Source organism: Python bivittatus, unplaced genomic scaffold, assembly GCF_059951505.1.
Source record: "Python bivittatus isolate LINGU-HERP-01145 unplaced genomic scaffold, Pbiv_v1 ctg000840_np1212, whole genome shotgun sequence".
Classification (NCBI taxonomy): domain Eukaryota; kingdom Metazoa; phylum Chordata; class Lepidosauria; order Squamata; family Pythonidae; genus Python; species Python bivittatus.
The window spans coordinates 46799368-46822918 of NW_028277113.1; the positions used below are offsets into that span (position 1 = coordinate 46799368).

Genomic DNA, 23551 nt, shown 5'->3' on the forward strand with positions numbered 1-23551 from the left:
GACTTAGGCTGGTAGTGAAATGTGTGTGTGAAGAAAAGCAAGCTGAGAGAACACCAAGAACCAGTCAGTTCAATCCTGAGCTCCACATATTCTTCACGAATACGTCCATATGTCTCCCTAATTAGACCTTGATGATACCCAGGAACCATTCTTTTAAGGACATCCCCTCACAACAGCCTTCCTCCCATACCCATAGGTGAGGCCACCTAACTCCATATTTGTTTGTCCCAATGTTAAAGTGATTGTGCCCCATTTTATCCCAATACAAGCCTTGCTAAATGCACAAGCGGCGGTACTTTCGTGGGGACATGGTGGTGATGCAGCAGGGCCTGTGGTGTTCTGTTGTTTTTGTGGCAAGCAAGAGAAAGACAGACAAGCAGAGTGAGCAAGAACAAGGAAAAAGAGAGAGTACACAAGAAAAACCAAGAGCGAACAACTGCACAAGACAGACAAGTGGGCAAAAATCTGTGGATCATTCTTGGGGTACCTAGAAGCTGCAGCACTGTTCCCAAGGGTGAGTTAGGGCTTCCCAGAAAAGCAGAAGTAGAAACCCTCCATCTGTTCCCCAGATTAAATTTTGACAGGTGTAAATTAAAAAGCAATAAAAAAATTAAAACTTTTTATTTTTCATATCTTTCTTTTTCTTTATCTCACTTTTCCTTTTCCTTTCCTTTATATTTTGTATTTCCAATTTTCTTTTTCCTTTCTAACTTTTAAATTTGTAACTTTAAAATTTCAATAAAATATTATTAAAAAAAAATAAAAAGTTTTGACAGGTGTTGTCATGTTAAAACTCATCTCTCTCCCAGTGGTTGGTGGATTTTTTTTCTTTTTTTTGGCTAGCAGGAAATCCGCTTTCCTTAAGTTGACCCACAGCATCCTTTACTGTCCTTGTTACTTGGGCAGATTAGATTTCAGCTATTGGGACAGAACAAATTATGCCAACATACTTTTGGGCCATCGTGTGGATTACAGGACGTGTTAAAGCAGCAGCCTCCCCCGGGCACCTCTTCTGGGTTGCAAAACAAGTTTGTTTTGTTGCCATGTAATGGGTGCCTGGATTTTTGCAACTTAGACTTGGCATCCTTAGGGGTATCCCGCCTGGCTCCTATCCTGGTTGTCCACATGGAAAGAGGGGAAGATGAGGGAGGAGTATATTTTAGAGTAGTAACAGCCAATAGCATGCACTTCTTCCTTCCCTCATAAAACACAGTTGCCTCGCACAGAAAGCTATCAATGAGTGATAAGAACTGGTTAGATCATATAAGACAGGGTTCCTCAACCTCAGCAACTTTAAGATGGGTGAACTTCAACTCCCAGAATTCCCCATCCAGCATGGCTGGCTGGGGAATTCTGGGAGTTGAAGTCCACCCATCTTAAAGTTGCTGAGGTTGAGGAACCCTGATATAAGATCTCTCTCTAAAAGGAGGGGAGAATAATACAGAAATTTACATTCTGTGGCTTTATGTGGCTTAAACACTAAAAATTTGTTGTACTTTGGTAAAGGAAAGATTGACAAGTGTTTGAAATATCCGTTTCTGCTTGGTTCCTGTTATACTATATAGTATGTTTTTCTGGCTGGTTCTTTTTTTCCTTTGTTTCTTGGTTCTCTTACTTTTTAAACCAAAAGCTGCCCAGAGTCATCTGCAGTTGGGTGGCCTTTGGATTTAATAAAATCAATAAACGCAGTGGTGACAAGCAAGCCAGTATTTATTTATTTATCTATTAAATGTGTATTACAAGATCAGCTTTGGGGTTGCCAATAAGCCATGTTCAGAATGCCACAAACAAGTTCCAGAAAATTGCCGCTGTCCCTAGAACCCTGCAGTCATATGGAAAGCTGCTGAAATAAAAAGTCATTCTCTCTGATCAAGAGTCCATGTCATGCATTGCATATGAATGCATAATGAAGCAACATGACAATTGCCACTACGAAATTGGAGGCATAAACCTTTGTAAGATTTGAGTCAGTCAGAATGACACATTTTCCCATGCCATCTACTAACTGGGATGGGCTTCTGTTTTCCTCCAAAGTATGCATACACAGGATGTTGAGTGGCTTTCAAATGTATATTTTACATACAAAACACACACACATTATTACATAGGAATGCACTTCATACATAGGAACTTGCATGCTGAGCACATGACAACAGCATTTTGGGCAGCTGTAAAGTCAGAAGCATACAATTCTGGATGGAAGAATTCGAAGTTCTTTGCTCATCTAGTTGGAAAATATCCAATGCTAATATAATCCAAAGCTTACTGAATAAAATACATTTAATAAAAAGCTTCATATTATTAAAACTTTATTATTTGTTAATAGTTTTGAATTTTTCTATTAAAAATACCCAGAGTAATTTATATAAAAATGCAAACTGCATGTTAGAACTGCAAAGGACAACTAAAAAAGTATAACACCAGCATCTAAAGTATACCACTATTGAGTTAATTGATTTCTTTATATTGCATTTTATGCACACTAAATCCCATTGTTCTTGTGGGTTTTGCTCCAAGAAAAGTGCTTATGCTTACAACTTTAAAGTATTTGTTTTCAGTTTCTTAGCTGATTTAACAATTTGCAAAATAGTCTTTGTCTGGTAAACAGACTCATTCCCATAGAAATATAAACTTTAACATTAGTAAAAAGTATAATCAGAATAGGAAAGCATGGTACATAGAAAGGTACAAAGAAAACTCAGCAGCATGAATGTTCTGTCTTTTTTGATGCAGTAAATATATATTTTTGTTTTTAGTTTTGTTTTGTTTCAGTTTGCATGCTTATCTGAGAGTAAGTGTCATAACACTGTAGAGCAGTCTTTCTCAACCCTGGCAAAGTTAAGATGTGCCAATTTCAACTCCCAGAATTCTCTAGCTACCATAGGAATTGAAGCCCACATAAGTTGCCAAGGTTGAGAAACACTGCCGTACAGGACTTATTTCTGAAGCTGTTTTTACTTTCTGTGCTCCCCATACTGGCTCTTCTCCGCAGTTCTTCCCACTAGGATTTTGGATCATGTGAGTGAAGTAGCCAAGATTCTGTCCAAGCATCCCTCTTTAGGGTATTGGTGGAAATCATCTCTTGACGCTGTGCCAGACATACTAATTTGGGATCACTGGGGAGATACCACTGGAAATGCTGCTCAATTACCCGGTTCTGGGGTCCTTCTGTGTTCATGGATTCTCCTCCTGCTTCTCAGCTGGTAGCCACACATGCTGTCTGTCTTTTTTTTTGCTGGCAGTCTGGGGCAGTCTGTCAAAGGATATAACAATCACTGCTGCCCAGATGCCTTAAGCCCTTTCTGGTTCTGCAGTAGTTATGCTTACTACAAGGTTAGAAGAAGGAGTATATAATCTTTGTTTGGAAGGCTGTTGCATGGCCTTCTTGGAGACATTGCCCTTCTGCAAGCCAGCTCTGTTTCTCTTTGTTCTTCCCAAAAGTGGGCACAGACACTGGAGCCCGCTGAAAGCTAGTGCTTTCTGTGGGCCAGCTTTTTTCAAGAAGACTGAAGGCTTTTCCTTCCCAAGGAACTGGAAAGTTCTTTGCGGGTGTGAAAATTAGCACTCACAGTCAGAGAAAAAGAATGTGACAGCAAACTTAATGTTGCAAAATCAAGGCACAGATGGAAAGCAACCCGCCTGTAAAAAAGGGAAGGGTGATGAGTTGGGAAGCCCATTAGGTAGGGTAAGAAAGAGAAGGAGTCAGAAAAGGGCTTGAATATTGTTTCTATAGAGAAAGCTTGCTCATGAAAGGCAGACATTGCTAGATTTCTTTATGAGTTCCTAACTTTTCTTCAATAAAGATTTCTAACCAATAAAAGAGAATACATGTAGCTCAAGGTTGAACTGTGGAGTCCTTGGGGTTCTCTGAGCTTGGTTGTTTTCTTGCAGATGTTTCGTTACCCGGCTAGGTAACATCTTCAGTGATGTAACCTAGCCTTGTAATGAAATGTTTGCAAGGAAACAACAAAGCTCAGAGAACACCAAGGACTCCACAGATTTCTAACCAGAACATCTTGTATTTGGGAGCTTGCCAGCTTGGTTCCAGTCCTACCTGTTGGGTGGAGTCTTAAACTTAATCCTTTCCTGTTGGCTCCTGGAGACTGTGAAAAACCTACTCTCTGCAACTAGCAGAAGGGGGGGATATAATTCAGTCTATTCCCTCAGTAAAAGAGAAGGGTTTGCAAACTGATCCTGATGTTTATTTCCAATCCTTTTCCATATAATCAATCTCTCTCTCTTTCTTCCTTTTGTGCAAAAAGAAAGGAAAAAAACTGATCAAAAATCCCAGGAAACCGAAATGGAAATTATTCTCAGGTGAATATAACACGATAGCCTTAAAGTGATTTCTGTTAAAAATGCTATCATTTTCAGTTAACAATGTTATCCAACACAGATAAGGATGCTTAGATGTATGTATATATACTACCTACTCATTATTTCAAATTGTATTTCATCAAATATTTCCTTTATAGTATCTGAAAAAGTATTTAAAAATTGAGGAATGTTTCTGCTACCAACCTCCAGATCTCATTCAGATGCATATTGTGTCCAAATTGTTATAATAATGTGCCTCTTGTCAGAATAGCATTAGTGTCTTTCTCGTATGAATAATATTTTTATAATTTTTGCTTATAGCAATTGAACCTCCCAAACCCATATTCTTGAGAATTATGTCAAGAATTATGCCTTACAGGAACAAAAGCTAAGATTCAAAAAATATCAGTAGTAAAGAAGAGTAATTACTATGCCAATTGTTACCTAGCTGCTTATTAACCCCTTGTGAGTTTGCATCATGAAATAACATCGTAAGCTCACCTGAGAGGAAGTCCCATTAAATGCTACGGGTACATTTACACAATGTATCAAAACATATTGTATGAGTTTTAAACCACAGTGGTTAAGCACAAACTAAGTAAATCATGCCTATGTGAATCAGACCATCACATTATACCTTAATAGGGTTTGTTCTGACATAACAGGTTATGCAAACATAGCAAATTTTATCTATGTTAACCAAAGAAACTTCTGTTGGGTAACACAGTCGATAGCACTTAATTCTAAGTAGGCACATATAGAGCTAAGAAAGAACCCACTGAACACAGAGGCTCACTGTGGAGGAAACATGCACATGTTAATACTCTGAATACATCATCACTCACAGGGAGTCCAAAACACTTATTGCACAGAAGGCAGAAAAATAGGGACAGATCTGAGTACCAGATATGAACACAAGAAACAGGGCATTGGTATTTCACCATGCTTGTGAGCTTCTCCAGGACATCTAGTTGGCCACTAGGAAAATATATGGTCTGACCCAGCAGAAGCTATCTTTACAGTTTGGCAGGCTGAGTTTCAGCAGGTGGGGCCATTAGCCTTTTAGAATTGTATAACATTTTCTAGGGAGGAAACAATTCTCTTTCACATAAAATGTACATGTATTGTGAGACGTTCTCATTTTGTTCTCTAGTAACCTTATTCTGAAATCACAACACCTGACATTGATCCAAAAGCAATTTTGCATTATCTAAGTTAAATCTATACGTTGACTTAGCATCAGGTGATAGAAAGGGGTCGAAAAGTGTCTGTAATATATATATATGTTTTAAAATGCAGTTGGTTGTTTCTTTTGGGGATGGGGGTTCCAGGCTAATACAAATTTTCTATGACCTTTGGATCCTGCAACCTGAATCCTTAACTTCATCAGTACCTCGTTCTGGTTAATAATCAAGCAATTCTGTTCCTCCAGATATAGTTTACTCCATGTCAGTGGGCTATGCATGGAAAGAAACACTTTGAAGATAATCTGCAGATTCCATTAAAAAGTCAGTCGTTTCTTTAGAAACTTCTTCGATAGAGGCTGCTTCACCATAATATTCTTCTGGGATAATGCTGGCTGGAAAATGTTTCAGGAGCCCATGTGCAAAGTTATTCCCATGCAGATAGATCTGCAATGAGATAATATCTGGATTCATATATTGTGCTAGGCTACAGATTAGCTTCCCAGATTCACTTAAAATAGTGTTAATCCTTAGTCAATTTATGAGCTAACATTACAAATACATCAAAAGGAAGTATGTTTTTCTGCAAACCAAAAAGTCAGATAATTACATACAATTTAGAAATAAGATCAAGTGAAGATGGATTCCTACACTGAGCAAGAGACTAGACCTGAAGCCCTAAATAGACCCTTTCAACATTATAAATCTATTAATGGAGATCTATACAGAAAATGTATATAAAGTCATACGGAGTTGAGGTAAGTGGACAAGATAGGAAAACAAACTTGTTCCACCCTTCCATCTGAAAGTATTTCTCCCATCCTCTACCCCCACAGCCAGCCAATACAGCTTTAGGTTTAGAATTAACACTATCAAAAAGAAACATACAGACAGATGTAAATGTCATCTATTTTACTGTCTAGTATGTAGGGTAAGATCTCCATTCTCTCAGATTTATATCAGATATAAATGTGTTGGTCAACTTAAGGGCAGAACTACTTTTGAAAATATATGAGGTGGAAGAGATTTCTCCAAGAATGTTTATCTGATTACGTGGTATTAAATGATTACATGGTTGTTCCAGGAAGTGCTGCAAAGGAAAACCAGCCTTTCAGAAGAAACCCATAATGTTGCAATCATGTAGTATAGTTTTACTATGAAAAGAAGGAAATAGCCAAGAAGCTGGGCTACTTTGTGCATTTTCAAAGGTGAGGTTTTTTTCCTGGGAAGGGATAAATGTGAACCATAGATTACTTGGCTGTTATTGATTTTTTAAAGCTACTCCCAGCAATATCTGGGACAACAATCTTTTACATTCCTATCACCAGTAAATAATTATTACACTAAAAAAATAATTAACGGGGATATAAAATAAAATAGCAGGGATATAAAATAAAATAACAGGGACATAAAATAAAATAGAGTTGTTGAATAAGAGAATGGATGTTTTTATTTCAAAAGAAAATATTCTGAGATAGTAGTGGATCAATTTCATAGCAAATAAGAATTGCGCTCACTTACCCGTGCTTTGATTTTTTCAGAGAGGAAACACTTAATTAGTTTAAAAACATGGTAAAAAATCAAAGGTTCATTAATCAGGTGGATTCCACGAACTTTTAGTGGGAAGCTATCCTGCCAAGAGGAAAAAGGGAAATGAGAATCAATGTAAAGTAGGGGTTTGGGTTGGTGGGTTTTTTGGTTTTTTTGTTTTTTGTTTTGGTGCCTTTGAGTCAGTGTTGCAAATGCCAGGACAGGTCCCTGCAGTTTTCTTGGCAAGGTTTTTCAAAAATGGTTTGCCATTGCCTACTTCCTAGGGCTGAGAGAGAGTGACTGGCCCGAGGTCACTAGCTGGCTTTGTACCTAAGGCAGGACTAGAACTCACACTGTCCAAGATTCTAGCCTGATATCATAACCACTACACTGAACTGGCTCTAAGTATAGGAGTGCCAATATCTGAAGGCTTATACTTACATAAGCAAGTCTGGAAAATGTCAACATATTCAATATGCAAAACAATTTCTTTGAAAAGGTTTTAAACTTAATCGTTTTATAAAGACAACCACACCTGCACTTTGAAGCAGGTGTGGATGGTATTTATGAAACAATTCCTGAATACTCAACTGTGGGGAGGGACTAGGGTTGAGAATTGTATCTCCTTTAGACATATCTCTCACCTTATTAAGATCCTGATTATGGAAAACAGAAGGGTATGGTTAAGTTAACTCAAGCAGTTGTCAACTGAAGTGCAGAGTATGGAGACAATGTGAAGTTATCAATTACAAGCCCAAGATAGGGCACATCTTTGCTTTATAAGCCAACAGTGCCTTAAGCAAGCCACAGTGTCAGAAAATCCAAGATGACCACCTCAACCTCTATCACAGAACTATAATAATACAGGAGGAACCTGAAGAGAAAGAAGACAGCAGTGCTTGTGTCCATGCAAATCTGAGCACCTTTCTTCTTCATACCTAGCTGACTATATAGAAGAGGGAGAGAAAACAAGATGGGGGCAGCATGTCTGCCATATTCTTTACTCAGTTGGAGAGGGTGTAAGCCTTTTTGAATTGTAGCATAAAACTATACTGAAAAGATGCTATTTATCTGCTTCAGTTCAGTTATCTGCTTTTAGTTCTTGGAAATTACCACAATATACTGCAGTGAAATAAATAATCATAAACACTTACTGTGAGTGAAAAAGCTACTTTCCTGGCCACCATTGGAGTGATCTGAAATGCCTGAGCAAATGTCCATCCTTGGAGATCGAAGATCACCTTGACACCATTCTGTTGGGTGTCTAGCTCTCTTGAAATAAGCTCAGATGCCATAAGACTTAGACGAAAAAGATCATCTGTAGAAAATATCTTAGGGTCCCATGATGCTAAATGCAATATACATATAGATGTGTGGATTATTTAACGTAAGGCAATTTTTCCACACAAAATAGATATTTTGTCTTAAGTAAAATTCTGGATTGGGCAGCAAGAATAATGGGCAACATTAAGAAGTCTAATTATTTTTTTTCCCAAGTCTTGGGCATCATGAACAGTTCCAGGCACTAGGTAGCCTTAACTGCAATCTTGATATATTTGTTTTTTTAAAATTGATATGACTTTCCTAGTAACAAGCAATGCACGATAAATATTATGAAGGCCAACATATACATGCAAAGAATAAGAAATACCCATGGTATCTGTACTGTGAAGCTATATTACAATTAAACCAAATTAGGAGTCACAATTTAAATAAAGCCTTACCTTATATTCCAACTTCACAAATTCTATCATAATTATTCTTGCTAAGAAAACAATTACAACAAATAAAGACAACAGAGAGTAATAAGAATTACTAGAAATGTCCACATAATTGATTTCAAAGACTAAGGATGAAATAATTCCAAACGGATGGGACAAGGAAATGAAGTACTGGATGACCCTCCATCAACCTCAAACCTGTCGGTTCTTGATTGGGGGAAGAGCAGGTTTCCTTAGAAAGAGGCCCAGCAGATCTTTGTTTGTTTGTTTGTTTTTAATTTTCCCATTCCTGAAACAGGAGAGCAATTAAAGGGCTTGGATAACACAGATGAAAAGCTACCATTGGATTGGACACTCTCAGCAAGCTTCCTACACCTGTGGAATTTTCCCCCAGCAATAATGGTGCATCTAATCTTCTTTCAACAGGTCTCAAACACAGGGATGCACTCTGAACTGTAAGCTTAAATTTTCTCCTATTTTCAAGAGAATTGGAAACTGCTTAACTTCAGCTGGATTATACAGTACTTAAATTTCTTATGGAACACATATCTGAGAGAGACTAAAGTCTAATTTATTACTGAGCAGATGAGCACGTAAATATTTATTTCAACAGGATTAAAACATAGGCCCTTTGTGTTTTGTAATCTACATTTTGCCTTCAAATCTTCCAGGTTGCTGTCTCTTCACTCCCTAGGTTTTATCTGATTATTGCCTTTTGGCTCTTTTTATCTCACAAACACTTCATTTGTGGCCCTGAGAACCTTCTGAAATTGTGTTACTAAAATTCATTCATCTCTAAGCTATCTGACTGAATGTTGGCCAAATATTACTGCCAGTCCCAGTGCAGCCCTAGGCTTCAGATCTCCCCCTTCTTGAGTTTTTTTGAAAATAATCTTAATAAAGATACAAATGTAAGAATGGTTTGGGATGCAAGCAAAGTTTTCATGAGAGGTTACTTTATACAACATAATAGTGAACTCAAAAAGAAGAGGCAAGAGAAAACACAAGCTATTTTGGATGAGATAAAAAGAAAAGAAGAATTAAAGAAGTTTCCAGAGAAGATAGTTATTTCTCAACAAATTAAGCTTCTCCAGCAACAATTATCTATATTAAGAATAAGAGAAATGGAAATAAAAGTGTATTGCACAAAACAAAAAAACTTTGAGTTTTCAAATAAACCAGGGAAGTGGTTGGCAGATAAATTACAAAAAGAAAAAGAAAAGAAAATTGAAATTACGAGACAGAGATATTGTAATAACAGATAATGTGGCCATGTAAAAAGTATTTCATCAATATTATTCCAATTGATATAAAGGACAAGAAATTTCCCTAGAGAAAATAGATGAATATTTAAAGAAACAAATTTACCGAAGATTACAGAGAAACAGAAACAGATTATGAATGGACCCATAACAATAAGGGAAGTTTGTGAAGCTATTAAAAAAGACTAAAACAGGAAAGGATCGTGGACCAGATGGGCTACTGGCTTCTTACTATAAATGTTTTGAGGATGAACTTTTACAGCCTTTACAAAATATGATGAATTCTATTTTATAGAGGGGAAAGACGTCAGAGAGTTGGAAAGTGGCCAATATAGCATTAATACCTAAGGAGGGACAAGATTTGACTTTAACAAGAAACTGTCGGCTGATATCATTAGTGAATAATGACTATGTTGCTTACAACGATTTTGGCTGAGAAGCTGAAAATAATTTTACAAGAATGTATTCATGAGGATCAATGTGGGTTTTTACCTAAAAGACAGTTAAAGGATAATATAAGAAATGTGTTGGACATTTTCGGAATACTTGGAGCAACATAATGAAAAACAAGCCACGCTGATTTTCTTAGGTGCAGAGAAGGCCTTTGACAATTTGAACTGGGCCTTCCTGTTTAAAGTTTGGAAGATAGGAATTTTGAAGAGAATTTTATTAAGCGGGTAAGATCGATTTACACTTCACAGAAAGCAGAAATAATTGTTAATGGAGATCTAACAAAACCCTGTGAGATACAGAAAGAGACAAGAAAGGGATGCCTGTTGTCTAGTCTCCTGTTTATGTTAGTTCTTGAAATACACTGTATTGAATAGAAATAAAAGACAAGATGAGAGAATTGTGGGAGTAAAGATTAAAAAAGAAACCTATAAGTTAAGGGCATTTGCTGATGATCTGGGGTTGGTTTTGGAAGATCCACTAAAGGGAATAGAAACATTAATGGGAAAATTAAAAGAATTTGATACATTAGCAGGCTTTAAGATTAACAATCAGAAGACAAAGATGTTAACAAAAAACATGAAAATAGAGGATCAAACAGAACTAATGAAGAAAATGTGTTTTAGGATTGAGAAAAAAGTAAAATATTTGGGTATCACTATGACAAATATGAATTGTATGTTATTTCAAAATAATTATGTTAGGACATGGAATGAAGTTAAAAAAGATATATTAAGATGGGAGTAACTACAGTTGTAGTTGTTGGGGAGAATTTCTGTGATAAAGATTAATGTCTTGTCTAGAATTATGTTTTTGTTTCAGGCAATACCTGTTTTGGCAAATGATGTACCATTTAAACAGTGGTAAAAAGATATATCTAAGTTTGTATGGCAAAGAAAAAAGCCACGTGTTAAATATAAGGTGTTACAAGATGCAAAGGAAAGACGAGGATTGGGTTTACCTGATTTGAAACTGTATTTTGCAGGTTGTTGTTTGCTTTAGATGAAAAAGTGGGTGTTACTGAGAAACAGAAGACTTTTAGAGTTATAAGGACATGACCTGAGATTTGGGTGGCATGGATATTTGTGGTACAAGGTTAATGTAGATTTCAAAAATCATTATCTTAGACATGCCTAATTGAGATTATGGAATAGATATACATCTAGGTTGTGCTCAAAAACACCTTTGTGGCTCTCAGCACAAGAAACATTCTATAGATGAGAAATGATAGGCAAATGCAAATGGTTAACATATCATGAAATACTAGAATTCTGTCAAGAGGAATATAAAATAAAATCAAGAGAACAACTGATGGCAGAGGGACATAGTTGCCAATAGTTTTCTTATTTACAGTTATCAGAAAGATTTAAAGTAGATAAAAGAATTTATGGCATTGAACAATGTAAGACTGATTTTGAAACAGAACTGCGTACAAATAATGAGCATGTGGTTGCTAAAATGTATAAACTTTTATTGAAATTTGAAACAGAAGATGTTAATAACAATAGAACAAGGAATATATGATAAAGTGGGATAAAAATTTGGTCATAATACACAGATGGAACAATGGGAAAAATCCCATTAGATCTGGGAGGGAAGGCATGCTACACATTCCATCGGCCAGGGACTTGCACTGGTAGGCAGGCCTTCTCTGCCATGGCTCCCTTGTAGAACACTGTCCCCCCTGAAATGAGGCTCGACCCTTCCCTGCTGTCATATAGGAAGTCCCTCAAGACCTGGTTATGTCATCAGGCCTGGGGGTCTTTGGGGACCAGAGACATTCTTAGATGGCTCCACTGTAATTGATATTCTGCTCTCTCCATAAGATTTGTATATTTTAAAATCTATTTTTTTAAAATCTGTGATAATGTTTTTATTCTTATAATAACTGTTTATCTTTTTATAGTGCCTGTTTTTATTCACTTGTTATTTTAATTGTTGTACACTGCCCAGAGTCACTTTGTGTGAGATGAGTAGCTATATATATATATATATAAATAAATAAATAAATAAATAAATAAAATAAAATAAAATAAAATAAAATAAAATATGTGGTTGAAAGGACTGAAATTTACACTATGTTATACAGTGGTACCTCTAGTTATGAACGCCCCTCCTTACGAATTTTTCAAGATATGACCAGCTCCGGCCCCAAAAATTTACCTCTACTTGCGAACTCCGCCTCGAGTTACGAACCGGATCCGTGGCCATTTTCCCTGCTGCCACGCGGTCGCGGCTTCCTGTGGGTGAGATCGCGGTAGCAAGGAGACGTTCGGTGAGGCTTGTGGTGTGTTTTGTGGTGTTTGGAAGGTTTTTGTGGCGTTTGGAAGGTTTTTGAGGTTTAAAAATAAAATGCATATGTTTCAGAACTGTTTAGCCGTATTTACATTGAACCTTATGGGGGAAATTTACCTCAGGGTGCGACCAAATTCGGAGGGCGGATTAGCCGTATTTACATTGAACCTTATGGGGAAATTTGCCTCGTGGTGCGACCAAATTCGGAGGGCGGAACGGATTAACCGTATTTACATTGAACCTTATGGGAAAATTTACCTCGAGTTGCAACCAACTCGAGTTGCAACCAGAGTCACAGAACGGATTAAGTTCGTAACTAGAGGTACCACTGTATTAAAGAGAATTTTTTAAAAATGATGTATCGTTGGTATATGACTCCAGAAAAGTTATCTAGAATGTGTAAAGGTACTTCAAATTTATGTTGGAAATGTGAACAACAAGAAGGGTCATTTTATCATGTTTGGTGGATACGCAAAAAAGCTAGAAAATTTTGGGTCCAAATACATACAGAGGATGTATGGAGGAGGTTCAAATGATTCAGAGGATTTTAAAGATTAACACTCAACTGAAACCAGAAGTTTTCCTCTTGGGACTGATAGATAAGCAGTTGAAAAAAAGTCATAGAACATTGTTTTATATATGATAACTGGAGTGCTACTCCAAAGATGGAAAGATTTGGCAATACCTATGACAGAGGAATGGTTGGTGAAGATGACAGAACTCACTGAAATGGCCAAACTGACTTGTCTGATTAGAGAAAAGACAATATCTGCATTTATTAGGGACTAGAAACCCTTTAGGGACTTTTTGCATAAAAAAGAAAAAATGAATTTATGGTTTATGGTTTTGATTATTAGATAGGATAGATTATAGAAAGAAAAGAGTCACATAGTAACTTTAGAGAGAGAGGTCAATTTATAATTGTACTTATAACTGCTGTAAAGAAGATCAAAAGACACTTTTTTGTATCTTTCTTTCTTTTCTATGTTTACGCTACTCTTTTTCTTTTTGCATCTTTAGATTTTTTCTTTCATTTTTTTCCTTTTTCTCTTTCCTTTTTCTCTCTATTTTGGTTTGTATTAGTCTTATTCTTGTGTTTAAAATTTTTGGTAAAATTATACTGTATATTAAAAAAAAAAAATCTTCCCCTTCCCTTAATAGATGCTTTGTCTAAATAGGTTAGTGCTACCTTTATTTAGAAGTGTTACCTAGTCTGGTTTGTGTGAACTGGTTCTTAATTTTTTTCACCACTTCCTGAGCTTCTTCCCAAGAGGCATCTCACTGGGTCCTGGTATGGAGACATCTGCAGGAGGAGGACGTTCCACCCTCGGGGGTCGGCACGCTCAGGCTACTGCTGCAGGCACTTGGCTCAGGACCATGAAGTAGCTCAGGAAGTGAGGAAGGCAAGACTAGCAAGAGCACCACAGTCTTGTCTGAATTGCCTTGGCCAGGGCTCGCATTCTATCTTGGTTGAAATAATATAGCTTTTGAAAAATCACATTGCAATGTTCTGATCATTAACTATTTTGACATTTCTCATGTTGAAGGGGTAAGATGATGAACTGTCCTTGGAACTGGTTATTACCTATTCTAGACAATACCCATAGCTAAAATGACACAAAAGCACATGCATTTTTTGGTTCTTCAGTACTGCTGATCAGACAAAAACCAACAAATGGCAGGGAAGCAAGAAAGTCCCAAAAATTAGGCCAGATATTACAACCACACAGTTTGTAATTCAAAGTCAATCTGAATTACTGACAGAATACATGTGTAAATGTGATGTGTCATTGTGTCAACTTATACCCAGATTCAAGAACAAAGAACTACCGATCTTGTAACAATACAGAGAATATTTAGGTGGTCAGTGGCCAAGTTAATACAGGACAGCTACAAAGTTGGTGGGACAGGGTTTGGGAAGAACTGGGGGAGCTCTTCATTTTTAATCTTGATAGGCTTACTTTAGAGCTTAAAATAGTTTTTGTTGCACACTGAAAAGAGCAGGAAACTGCTGTCAACTTCAACTATCATGGCCAGAGGGGGGTTGGGAGTCCACAGGAGCAACAGGTTACCCACCCTGGATTAATATAATCAATGCTTCTCAGATTGACAACAATAATTATATTGGTTCAATTTAAAAAGCCAGTTTGATATCCATAAATCATTAAAAAAAAACCCTCTCTGTCTTGTCAGTTGGAATGCTACAGTTATCTTATTTGATTTAAGAGTTAGAAACTAGATAGGATTATCAACATAAAATTACTTGCCAATTCTATAAATGGTAACTTTGGAACCACTTGGATCCCTTTCTTTCAAGATTCCAAGGTAGCCGGCTTGCAACAGGCCAAAAACAGAGGATGGATGTAGATTTGTACTTATTTCTGGGTATTCTGTTCTCCATTTGTGATAGTTTTTCAAGACCTAAGAAAAGAAATAACAAGAAGAGGTGGAAATGAGATAACCTAATAGTATAATTCCATACATATGTAATTTCATGTATCTGTAATAACAGCATGAAATATCCTACTAAAGGTTTATATGTCATACTCAAGATGTAAACTTATAACACTTTCCTGTGAGTTTATGTGTTTAAATTCAACAGAAAACAAAATGCTCAGAAAATTTGTATACAACTACAATGATGGTGAATTTTTATACATGTACCATGTTTACTCAAATGACAAGTCACCCTGAATTTAAGACAATCTCCCCCAAAGGAAGAACAAAGAATTATAAGCAAGGGAAAGCAAAGTGGGCAAAGCTTAGCTTCCCCACCTTGTCAACCTAACTGAAATTAATTCTAGAGATTCTGTCCCCACCATAAATGTATTCCATTTTTCAAAATTAATTGATCTCCATTTGCATATACCAACCATTCTCCTTCACAAACATATAGCGCCCTCCTGCACTGAACCAATACATACAACCTCACACGCACGTACTGCTCTCTCTTTCCAAGAGAAACAGAAACAAACAGAACAAAGCCAGAAAGAGGAAGGGATAGGTGCACTGAGAAGGGAAAAGTAAAACCAGATGGAAATGAGAAAAGGGGAAGAGGCAACTATATAGGGAAAAAATAGACAGGGAATAAAGAAGAGATAAGAACTGACAAAAGACTGAATTTCACCAAACTCCTTCCGAGCAGCAATTAAATTTCAAAGTAATCTCCAACTTTCCTCTATTGTTAACAGCTGCTTCTTTTCCTATCAGCATATATAGGATGGGCCCTATATATTTTGGGGAGAAGTAGGAATCAACCACTGATTATGATATGTGACATCAGGTTGGGATCGACCCTTAGCGACCACATAGATAGCTTTTCTCCATGACCATCTGTCCCTAACCTGGTCTTCCAGGTCTTCTAACAGTGCACCCTTTGTCACTATAACTGAGTCCATCCACCTTGCTGCTCAACATACTCATCTTCTTTCCTTCTACCTTTCCCAGCATTAGAGCCTTCTCCAGAGAGCTTTGCATAATGTGTCTGAAGTAGGATACATATATACACTTATACTGAAGGCTACCATACCTAGGCCGCAACACTCCATATGGCCACTAGATGGCAGCCATCCAGCGTTTGTTTAGATTATTGCAATCCAGATATGGCAGTCTTAAATAAATAGCAGCTTCTTGAAAATTGATGTGATATTTTTAATCTTTCTCTTAGGGCTGCAGTGAGTAAGAGGAAAGGGGAAAATATAAAATCTATCCATATATTGTGCTACACTGTTCAACACTGTATGTGAACCAAAAGACTTGAGTTAAATGTTGCCTTTCTATATTCAAAAAAGAACAGGAAAAGATGCTTAACTTTTGAAAGGATTTTAAGCATTATATAAAGCCACGTACCATATTTGTAAGTTTCACTGGATGAGGAAGTCATCATGGGTGCTAGAATCCATGAGATACTATTTCATACCTTAGAATGATCTTCCGAGACTTGTAGAATTAATTTTTGTACCATTCTGTTACACAGGCTTTGTAATGTATTTCACATATCATAAATGTTTAAAAATTATCAGTTAAACGGCATATTTTTCCACGTCATTGACCTAATTCTATTGCTACAATCCTTGTTCATGGAAAGCTTCAGGCACTTTCTTGTCTATGCTTAATCATCATAGACTCATTTGGCTTTACTTCCTGGTAAATGCATTTTACTCTTTGCTTACTTTTCAAGTAAGAGATTTCATAGAATCCTGCCGATGTATAGAGAGTGCTAAATGTTATTTTACACCTTATCACTTAGCAGATATAATTCTGATATTTGTACAAGGTCAAGACCAATTGCAACTCGTATGAAAAAAACCTATACGTGACTATAGAAAAGAAGAGAGCCAGTTTGGGGTAGGTTAAAAAAAAAAAAAAACGGACTCGAAACTGGGAGGCTGTGAGTTTAGGCCTGTCTTAGGCATGAAACCAGCTGGGAGGCTTTGGGCTGTCAAACCCCAGCAGCTCTAGGAAGAGGCAACAGCCAACCACTTCTCAAAATGTTGCCAAGAAAACTGTGTGGGCTTGCCCCAGCAGTTGGCAGGAATCAAGACTGATGCAAGCTGTACACCCGTACATACAGAAGAAACTTCATTTTCAATAGATATTACTCGGAGGTACACGTGTTCTGGACTGTATCCTTGTTTAAATTTGCGTGTTTCTGAAAAGTGTTTCTCAGAAGGGTTCTGTTATGTAATCAGTTATTCTTTTCTATTGCTTTCCTCATCTATACTTTAACTGTTTGCTTTTTTTGCAAAAGTTAGTTCACACAGTAAAAAATAAACAACTTGATACTAGATCAGGCCATTACCAAGGGAAGGAAAAGATGAAACTTCTGTTTTGTTTCTAGCCCTTTATGCAGACTGGGCAGGAAAAAGAGGCACAAGAGATACAAATGTTGTTATATAAATAGAGCTTCCAACTGAGACACAGACATTATTGGAAGTATTCTGTAATGCTTCTTATACAAACACTTCTCTTCTATAATAAAGCTACGGCATCAGAACTTCCCGGATTCTTGTGTCCCTGTTTAACTGGTTCCACTCTAGCCTAATGGGAGAAGCCAAACATTTTTTCTCTCCTTCCAGTATCCATTGCCTTGAGTTTTAATGTTTTCTTTACAAATATTTTCGACCTTTGTAAACTTACTATAAAGTTATAACTAATGACTCTTCATTTTTTTAGCTGATATACGTAGCGTGGTAGTGATTGTCATCACTGGCTGGTGCGTCAGTTTCAATTCTACCTTGACCTGCCAAGGTTGAGGAACACTGGTCTAAACAATGGAGCCAACTGCTTACAGCAGTGTTGTCCAAACTTGGCCACTTTAAGATGAGTGGACTTCAACTCCCAGAATTTCCCAGCCAGGCTGGGGAATTCTGGGAGTTGAAGTCCACTCATCTTAAAGTGGCCAAGTTTGGACAACACTGGCTTACAGGCTTCAAAACAGGTGATAAGAGCTAGAAGCTGTCCAAGTATTGCTGCTGGTTATTTTTTGCATTCTGGGTTAATGACTGAATTGAGCAACTTTTAAGAACACTGCCATCTAGTCTTCATTTTGGAAATAGGTATTTTACCTTAGCGAGGTCGCTTTGGAGCATGTATGGGCAAGCATTTAGCATCAAGTCGCATATTTTTCAGAATCACATTGGGAAGCTGTAGATTGTATAATCATGCGATCCTGGGAAAATACACAGCTGCTTTAAGGAATTGTTAAGAGATATCACATGAGCACCACAGTGCATTCCACAACACCTTTTTGCATTCTGAAGTGCTGCACAGACTTGTTTTATCTAACTATAGCAGCAACATTGAATATTGAACATTAGGGCAGCTGTGAGGGAAGACCAGAAGGAACATATGGTGAGACATAGTGAGGAGGTCTAGATTTTAATTTAAAAAACTACTCTCTATTGTTGCTAAAACAGACTATAAATATACACAGCTGTATGTAATCTTCATAGACTGCAATAAAGTTTCTGTCTGCACTTTTTCAAATAGTCAAAGGAAAGCTACTGGATGCAATAGTGACAACAAATTTCCCATCCCACCTATAGTAATAAAAAATGCCAATGCACATAAATTTCTTAGTGAACTAAAATGAGTTAGGCTGGAATCAAATAGGTGCATTGCATGGATTTAAATGTCAACATAAATAAATGTTTTACTTTATTTATATTAGCAATATTAGTGGCAGCACCTTGATCTGATGTGAGTGCAAGTCACAGGAAGGCTTGCAAGAGGTGAGTTGGAACACAATTTAATAGCTCAAAGCTCTGTAACTATATGTATGCAGATTCCAAGGTTATTATTTATTAAATTTACATACATGCTCACACGATCACATTAAACTAAGATAGCAAAGTTTAATAGGGCTTCGGCAAGGAGTAAATAAAAATATTTTGAACGGCCTCTTCTATCATATACCAGAAACAGAATCCTTCTCCAATGGAGACAGAACTGTATGCTAGAAGCCTCTGCTATTTAAAAAAAATCATGGTAAATTAATCCCACACCATCGCCCTCTTCACACACCTTTTAAAATTCCCAACATTCTGAGCAAGTTTCAGATTTCTAATACCCTTTTTGTGATAGATTTTTGAAGTTGGTTGCCAGAAAGCTTATTTTTCTGAATAGCAGTAAGAACATGAAAGATGAGAGCAAAACATGGAGATTACAAAAGGACCGAGAAGTGACAGAATACTAATAATCATATAACTAAGTAGCAACAATAAACAAAAGTATGGGAAAGAGGATATTTGCCTCTTCTTATCCCTCCTCCCCTTTCTGTGTCTACTTTCCTGCAACTGTTGTGAAAATAGGGATTCGTATGCAAGCATGTAGGATTATTTGCATTTCTTTGAAATGTGGTAATCTAGCTGGGTATAATGTTTGGCTTGTGCAAACTCAACACTGAACTTTGGGTTCAGATGACACAGGAAAACAAAAGCTTATACAGCCAGAAATGAAGAGGGAAAACAGTGGCACGCATGTACTGCATGAAAACTTGAATCCTGTCACTATTTGTACAGTTGCAGTTTTCTTTCCCAGCACATTTCATGAATTTTAAAAACTGCTCAGCAACTTGCCTAATTGCTCCTCCAGATTTTTAAATTAGGGGTAGCTTCCTTTAGCTTCTGGCTGTCTTTTTTGTGCTCCTTATTGCACTGAGGTTCAAGGTGACAGATGGTATTACTATAGCTGTCTTTAACAGCACAAAAAAGTTAGGAAAAGGACAAACTAAATCCTACTGGGGTTGTAAACCTTGAAATGAGTGGTGCTTTCAAAGCAAAGATAGGCACATGCTTAAAGAAATCTGAACTGGACAATTAAGGATCAGTGTACTACCCAAGCTCAGCCACCACAACCTGGTGTAGAGGAATTTAGCTCTGTCAGTGAGGTGGAAGTGGAGAGGTTAAATGGTTGCTGAGTCCTAGGAAAGAAGAAAGGGTGAGAAAGAGACCCTGGAAGAGAATAATCCCGCCTTGACATGCTGTCCTTAAAAAAGGGGCAGGGAAGGTTTTGGAAAGGCTTTCAAGATTCTGTTAAGATATCCTACAAAATAAAATAGCATTCCTGGAATCTTGGCAGTGTCTGTCTGTCTGTCTGTCTGTCTGTCTGTCTGTCTTTCTTTCTCAATCAATCAATCAATCAATCAATCAATCAAATTTGTCACTGCCCACCCCGTTAAAAAACAACTCTGGGAGGTTTATAAAGCAGTTAAAATCAATTAAAATTACAATATAAAATAATCCTAAATAAATAGGAAATAAATACAATCCAAGGATTAGGTGTGAAAATTGGCAGTAACTCGGGGAGCATCAAGGAGTGTTCCTTGACCTGGCCCTTTTTGAAGGGCTGATACCTACAGATTAAGAACGGCAACCGTTCAACAATAGCAAGTCTCTGGGCATCCAAGATCCCGCAGCTCAATATGCCGTCAAGAGGCAAGAGTGGTTTGAAAAAGATGAATTATGAACTAAAACCAGGCAAGCACTTAACTCCTGGTGATGTCAGGAGTGGTCTGCCATTGTTGAACTCTTGCCACTGTCTTTTTCCATGATGGGCTTCAACAGCCTATCCTTCACCCTGCAATTTCCTGCTGGTCTCCTATTCAAGTACTAACCAGTCCCAACCTTGCTTAGCTTCAACCAGGTGTGGGCACCTGCTGAGCTCTTTAATCAAACGATCAACAATCCTCCTGCAAATTACAGAATCAGCCCGTTCCACTTCGTGGAAGTCTCTGAAAAGAGAAAAAAAATGCTCCAGTTTGCCTCTCCGGTCTAGGCACGGTGTCCATAGTGAAATAGGCTGAAGCACTCGGCCGAAGGTGGCCAAGGATAAACAAGGAAGCTAGAGCATTTAGAAGCATTTCTCCTTCCCGCTCTTAGCACGGAAGGACTTTCACGACCAAGCCAGACCGCGAGCGTCGAAATGTCACCTGAAGAAACCCGCGCGCCAGTCTTGAGATAGGAGGGAGGGAGGGCGCTGGCGTTCCCGCTCGTCCGAAGGGGGCCGGGATCCCTTTACCTTCCAAGCCAGGTTGCAGTCGAAGTCTCGACACCGCAAAAAGCGGACCAGATCGGCGTCAGAAAGTTCGGACTGCCGGACCTGCAAATTCTCTTCCACAGTTTTGCGCCTTAGCGCTGCAATAGCGGCTCTCACGTGGGGAGAGTCGTCCGGCAACTCGTTGAAGTTAACCGGCGGGGAACGAGGCTTCTCTTGGTCCATGACGAGAGGAAGGAAGGGGCTTACAAAACCACTAGCCCAGAACTACTGGGAGAGGAGAGGAGAGGAAAGGAGAGCTACAGCTAGAGGAAAAAAGTAGCAACTGGCACAGCCAAGAAAAGCTCCCAAGTCCATTGCGAAAACAAACGGATCTCGATGCCCCTCCCCATGGCAAAGAACAATTAAAGCACCAGGCAATGCCTAACCTCTCGGCCACTCCACTGTCAGCTCGTGCAATCAAGGCAGACAGGGGTGCCGCGCCTTGCGCAATCCGAACAGCACTGTGGGTAAAGGAGGACCTCCACTGGGGGAGTCGAGCCCGGCCGTCGGCGAACTCCAAGGCTACCGCGGGCGCAGGAAGCGAAGTCAGCTTCTTAGTCAACTTTTCGCTGGGTAGCTGCGCCGATCACGGTAGCATGAAATCGCTGCCCCTGAATCACGGAAGTTTTCGTCGCTCAGAAAGCTAACCCAGAAGGTGCTCTGCTTGATTTCGGCTTACGGGGTTGTGTGGCTTATTCATTAAACCGTGGTTGGCTAAACTATGGCCGTGCACTGCAGCCAATATGTGTCTGTTATATTCAAGATCTCTTTGAGTGGCACTCAGGGCTTAATCACTGTTGAGGTATCAAGATCTAACTCTTCTCACAGGGCATGTATCATGACCTGTGTCACACTTGGACCCAAACTTAAGCCAATTTTTTTTTAAAGTGCTCTATCTACCATAACACGCAAAGTCCTATGTTTAGAGCAGGGAGAAAAGTTATGTGGGAGAGAACTGAGAGTCCCATAACACGCTAAGCCACACAACCAAGGCCCATATTTTGGCTTAGCACAATTAGTGAAGTGTGCTACTGTGCCCACACTTATATAGCCATGCAGAGATAGGAAATGATGCAAATTTTCATGGTTTGTTTTTGGAATGGTCAGAATCACAAGTGTGATACTATAAATTGAGGCAAAATTAGAAAAATGTGGATTTGTGAACCAGATGATCTCTAAGATCGCTTTCAACTCGCATTCTATGGTCTGTTGTCTCCTATGCATGAAGTCTCATTATAATGTAATTCCCACTTTCTTTCTAGCAGTTTTATAACCATAAACAATAGGCATAGCCTATGTTATTGACTCTCAAAATAAGCATTCCAAATAACAGTTGAGGAACTCTATCATAGTTTGGATTAGAAAACCCAAATTAATTGTCAAGCACTTCCAGATGATATGAACTGCATCTTGATGTGTTTAAATGGTAAAAATAATGAAGCCCTAAAATAAAAGCTTTCACATCAGTCTGATGCTACATTTGAAGCATCAGTAAATAAAATGAAGACAGTATTTCATTTATTTTATCTTATTCAGAAAACATTTTAAGACTATAAAAGTACCCAAAGTGGGCATATTAAATGAATCAAACCATTAATAAATCATAATTGATAAATTACCCAGACCTAGATATTCGTTTCTTTTTTAGAATTGATCAGAGACCTAGTTTTGTTAAAGCAACCTTCATATGGTTAAATAGAGTTTCCTATCAGCCTATATAGATCTAATTAACCACTGCTAGATTAAAAAGTCATTAATACATATTAAAACATTTTTAATTTTTTAAAAATAAACTGGAAAAAAATCACCAACAAATCTTTCTGTGGCTTCTCTGATAATTTCTAAGGACAAAAACCCCCCACTCTTAGTTGTTTTGGAACTATTCATGGTGCTTTGTTTAACTTTGGAGCTAAGACTCAACTGGTTGTTTAGCTTTAAGTTGTTCAAACCATAATGGATCTTTTGCCTGTTGCTTTGATCTTATCTCCCATAACACTAAGCTTTTTTACAGTTGTAGTGTTTAATGGCTTAATCCAGTGTTTCTCAACCTTAGCAACCTTAAGATGTCTGGATTTCAACTCCCAGCATTCCCCAGCCAGGGGAATGATGGGAGTTGAAGTCCAGACATCTTAAAATTGCTAAGGCTGAGAAACACTGGATTAATCACTGACAAATTGACAATAAAGTATCTATTAAAAAAAAAAAAGCTGGCCTCCACATAAGCTTTTTGAAAGGACTGGGGAAACCAGAAACT

General features: G+C 37.9%; 1 protein-coding gene across 1 annotated transcript; it reads right to left on the bottom strand.

Moving 5' to 3' along the window:
• Positions 1-1692: 1692 nt before the first annotated feature.
• On the bottom strand, positions 1693-21616 carry TTPA (alpha tocopherol transfer protein). Its single transcript, XM_007421867.4, has 5 exons — positions 21280-21616; positions 15027-15180; positions 8186-8379; positions 7023-7133; positions 1693-5948 (listed from the first exon to the last, which is right to left on the bottom strand). The coding sequence occupies exons 1-5, from the start codon at positions 21478-21480 to the stop codon at positions 5775-5777; spliced, it is 834 nt and encodes a 277-aa protein (XP_007421929.1). The 5' UTR covers positions 21481-21616; the 3' UTR covers positions 1693-5774.
• Positions 21617-23551: the final 1935 nt, after the last annotated feature.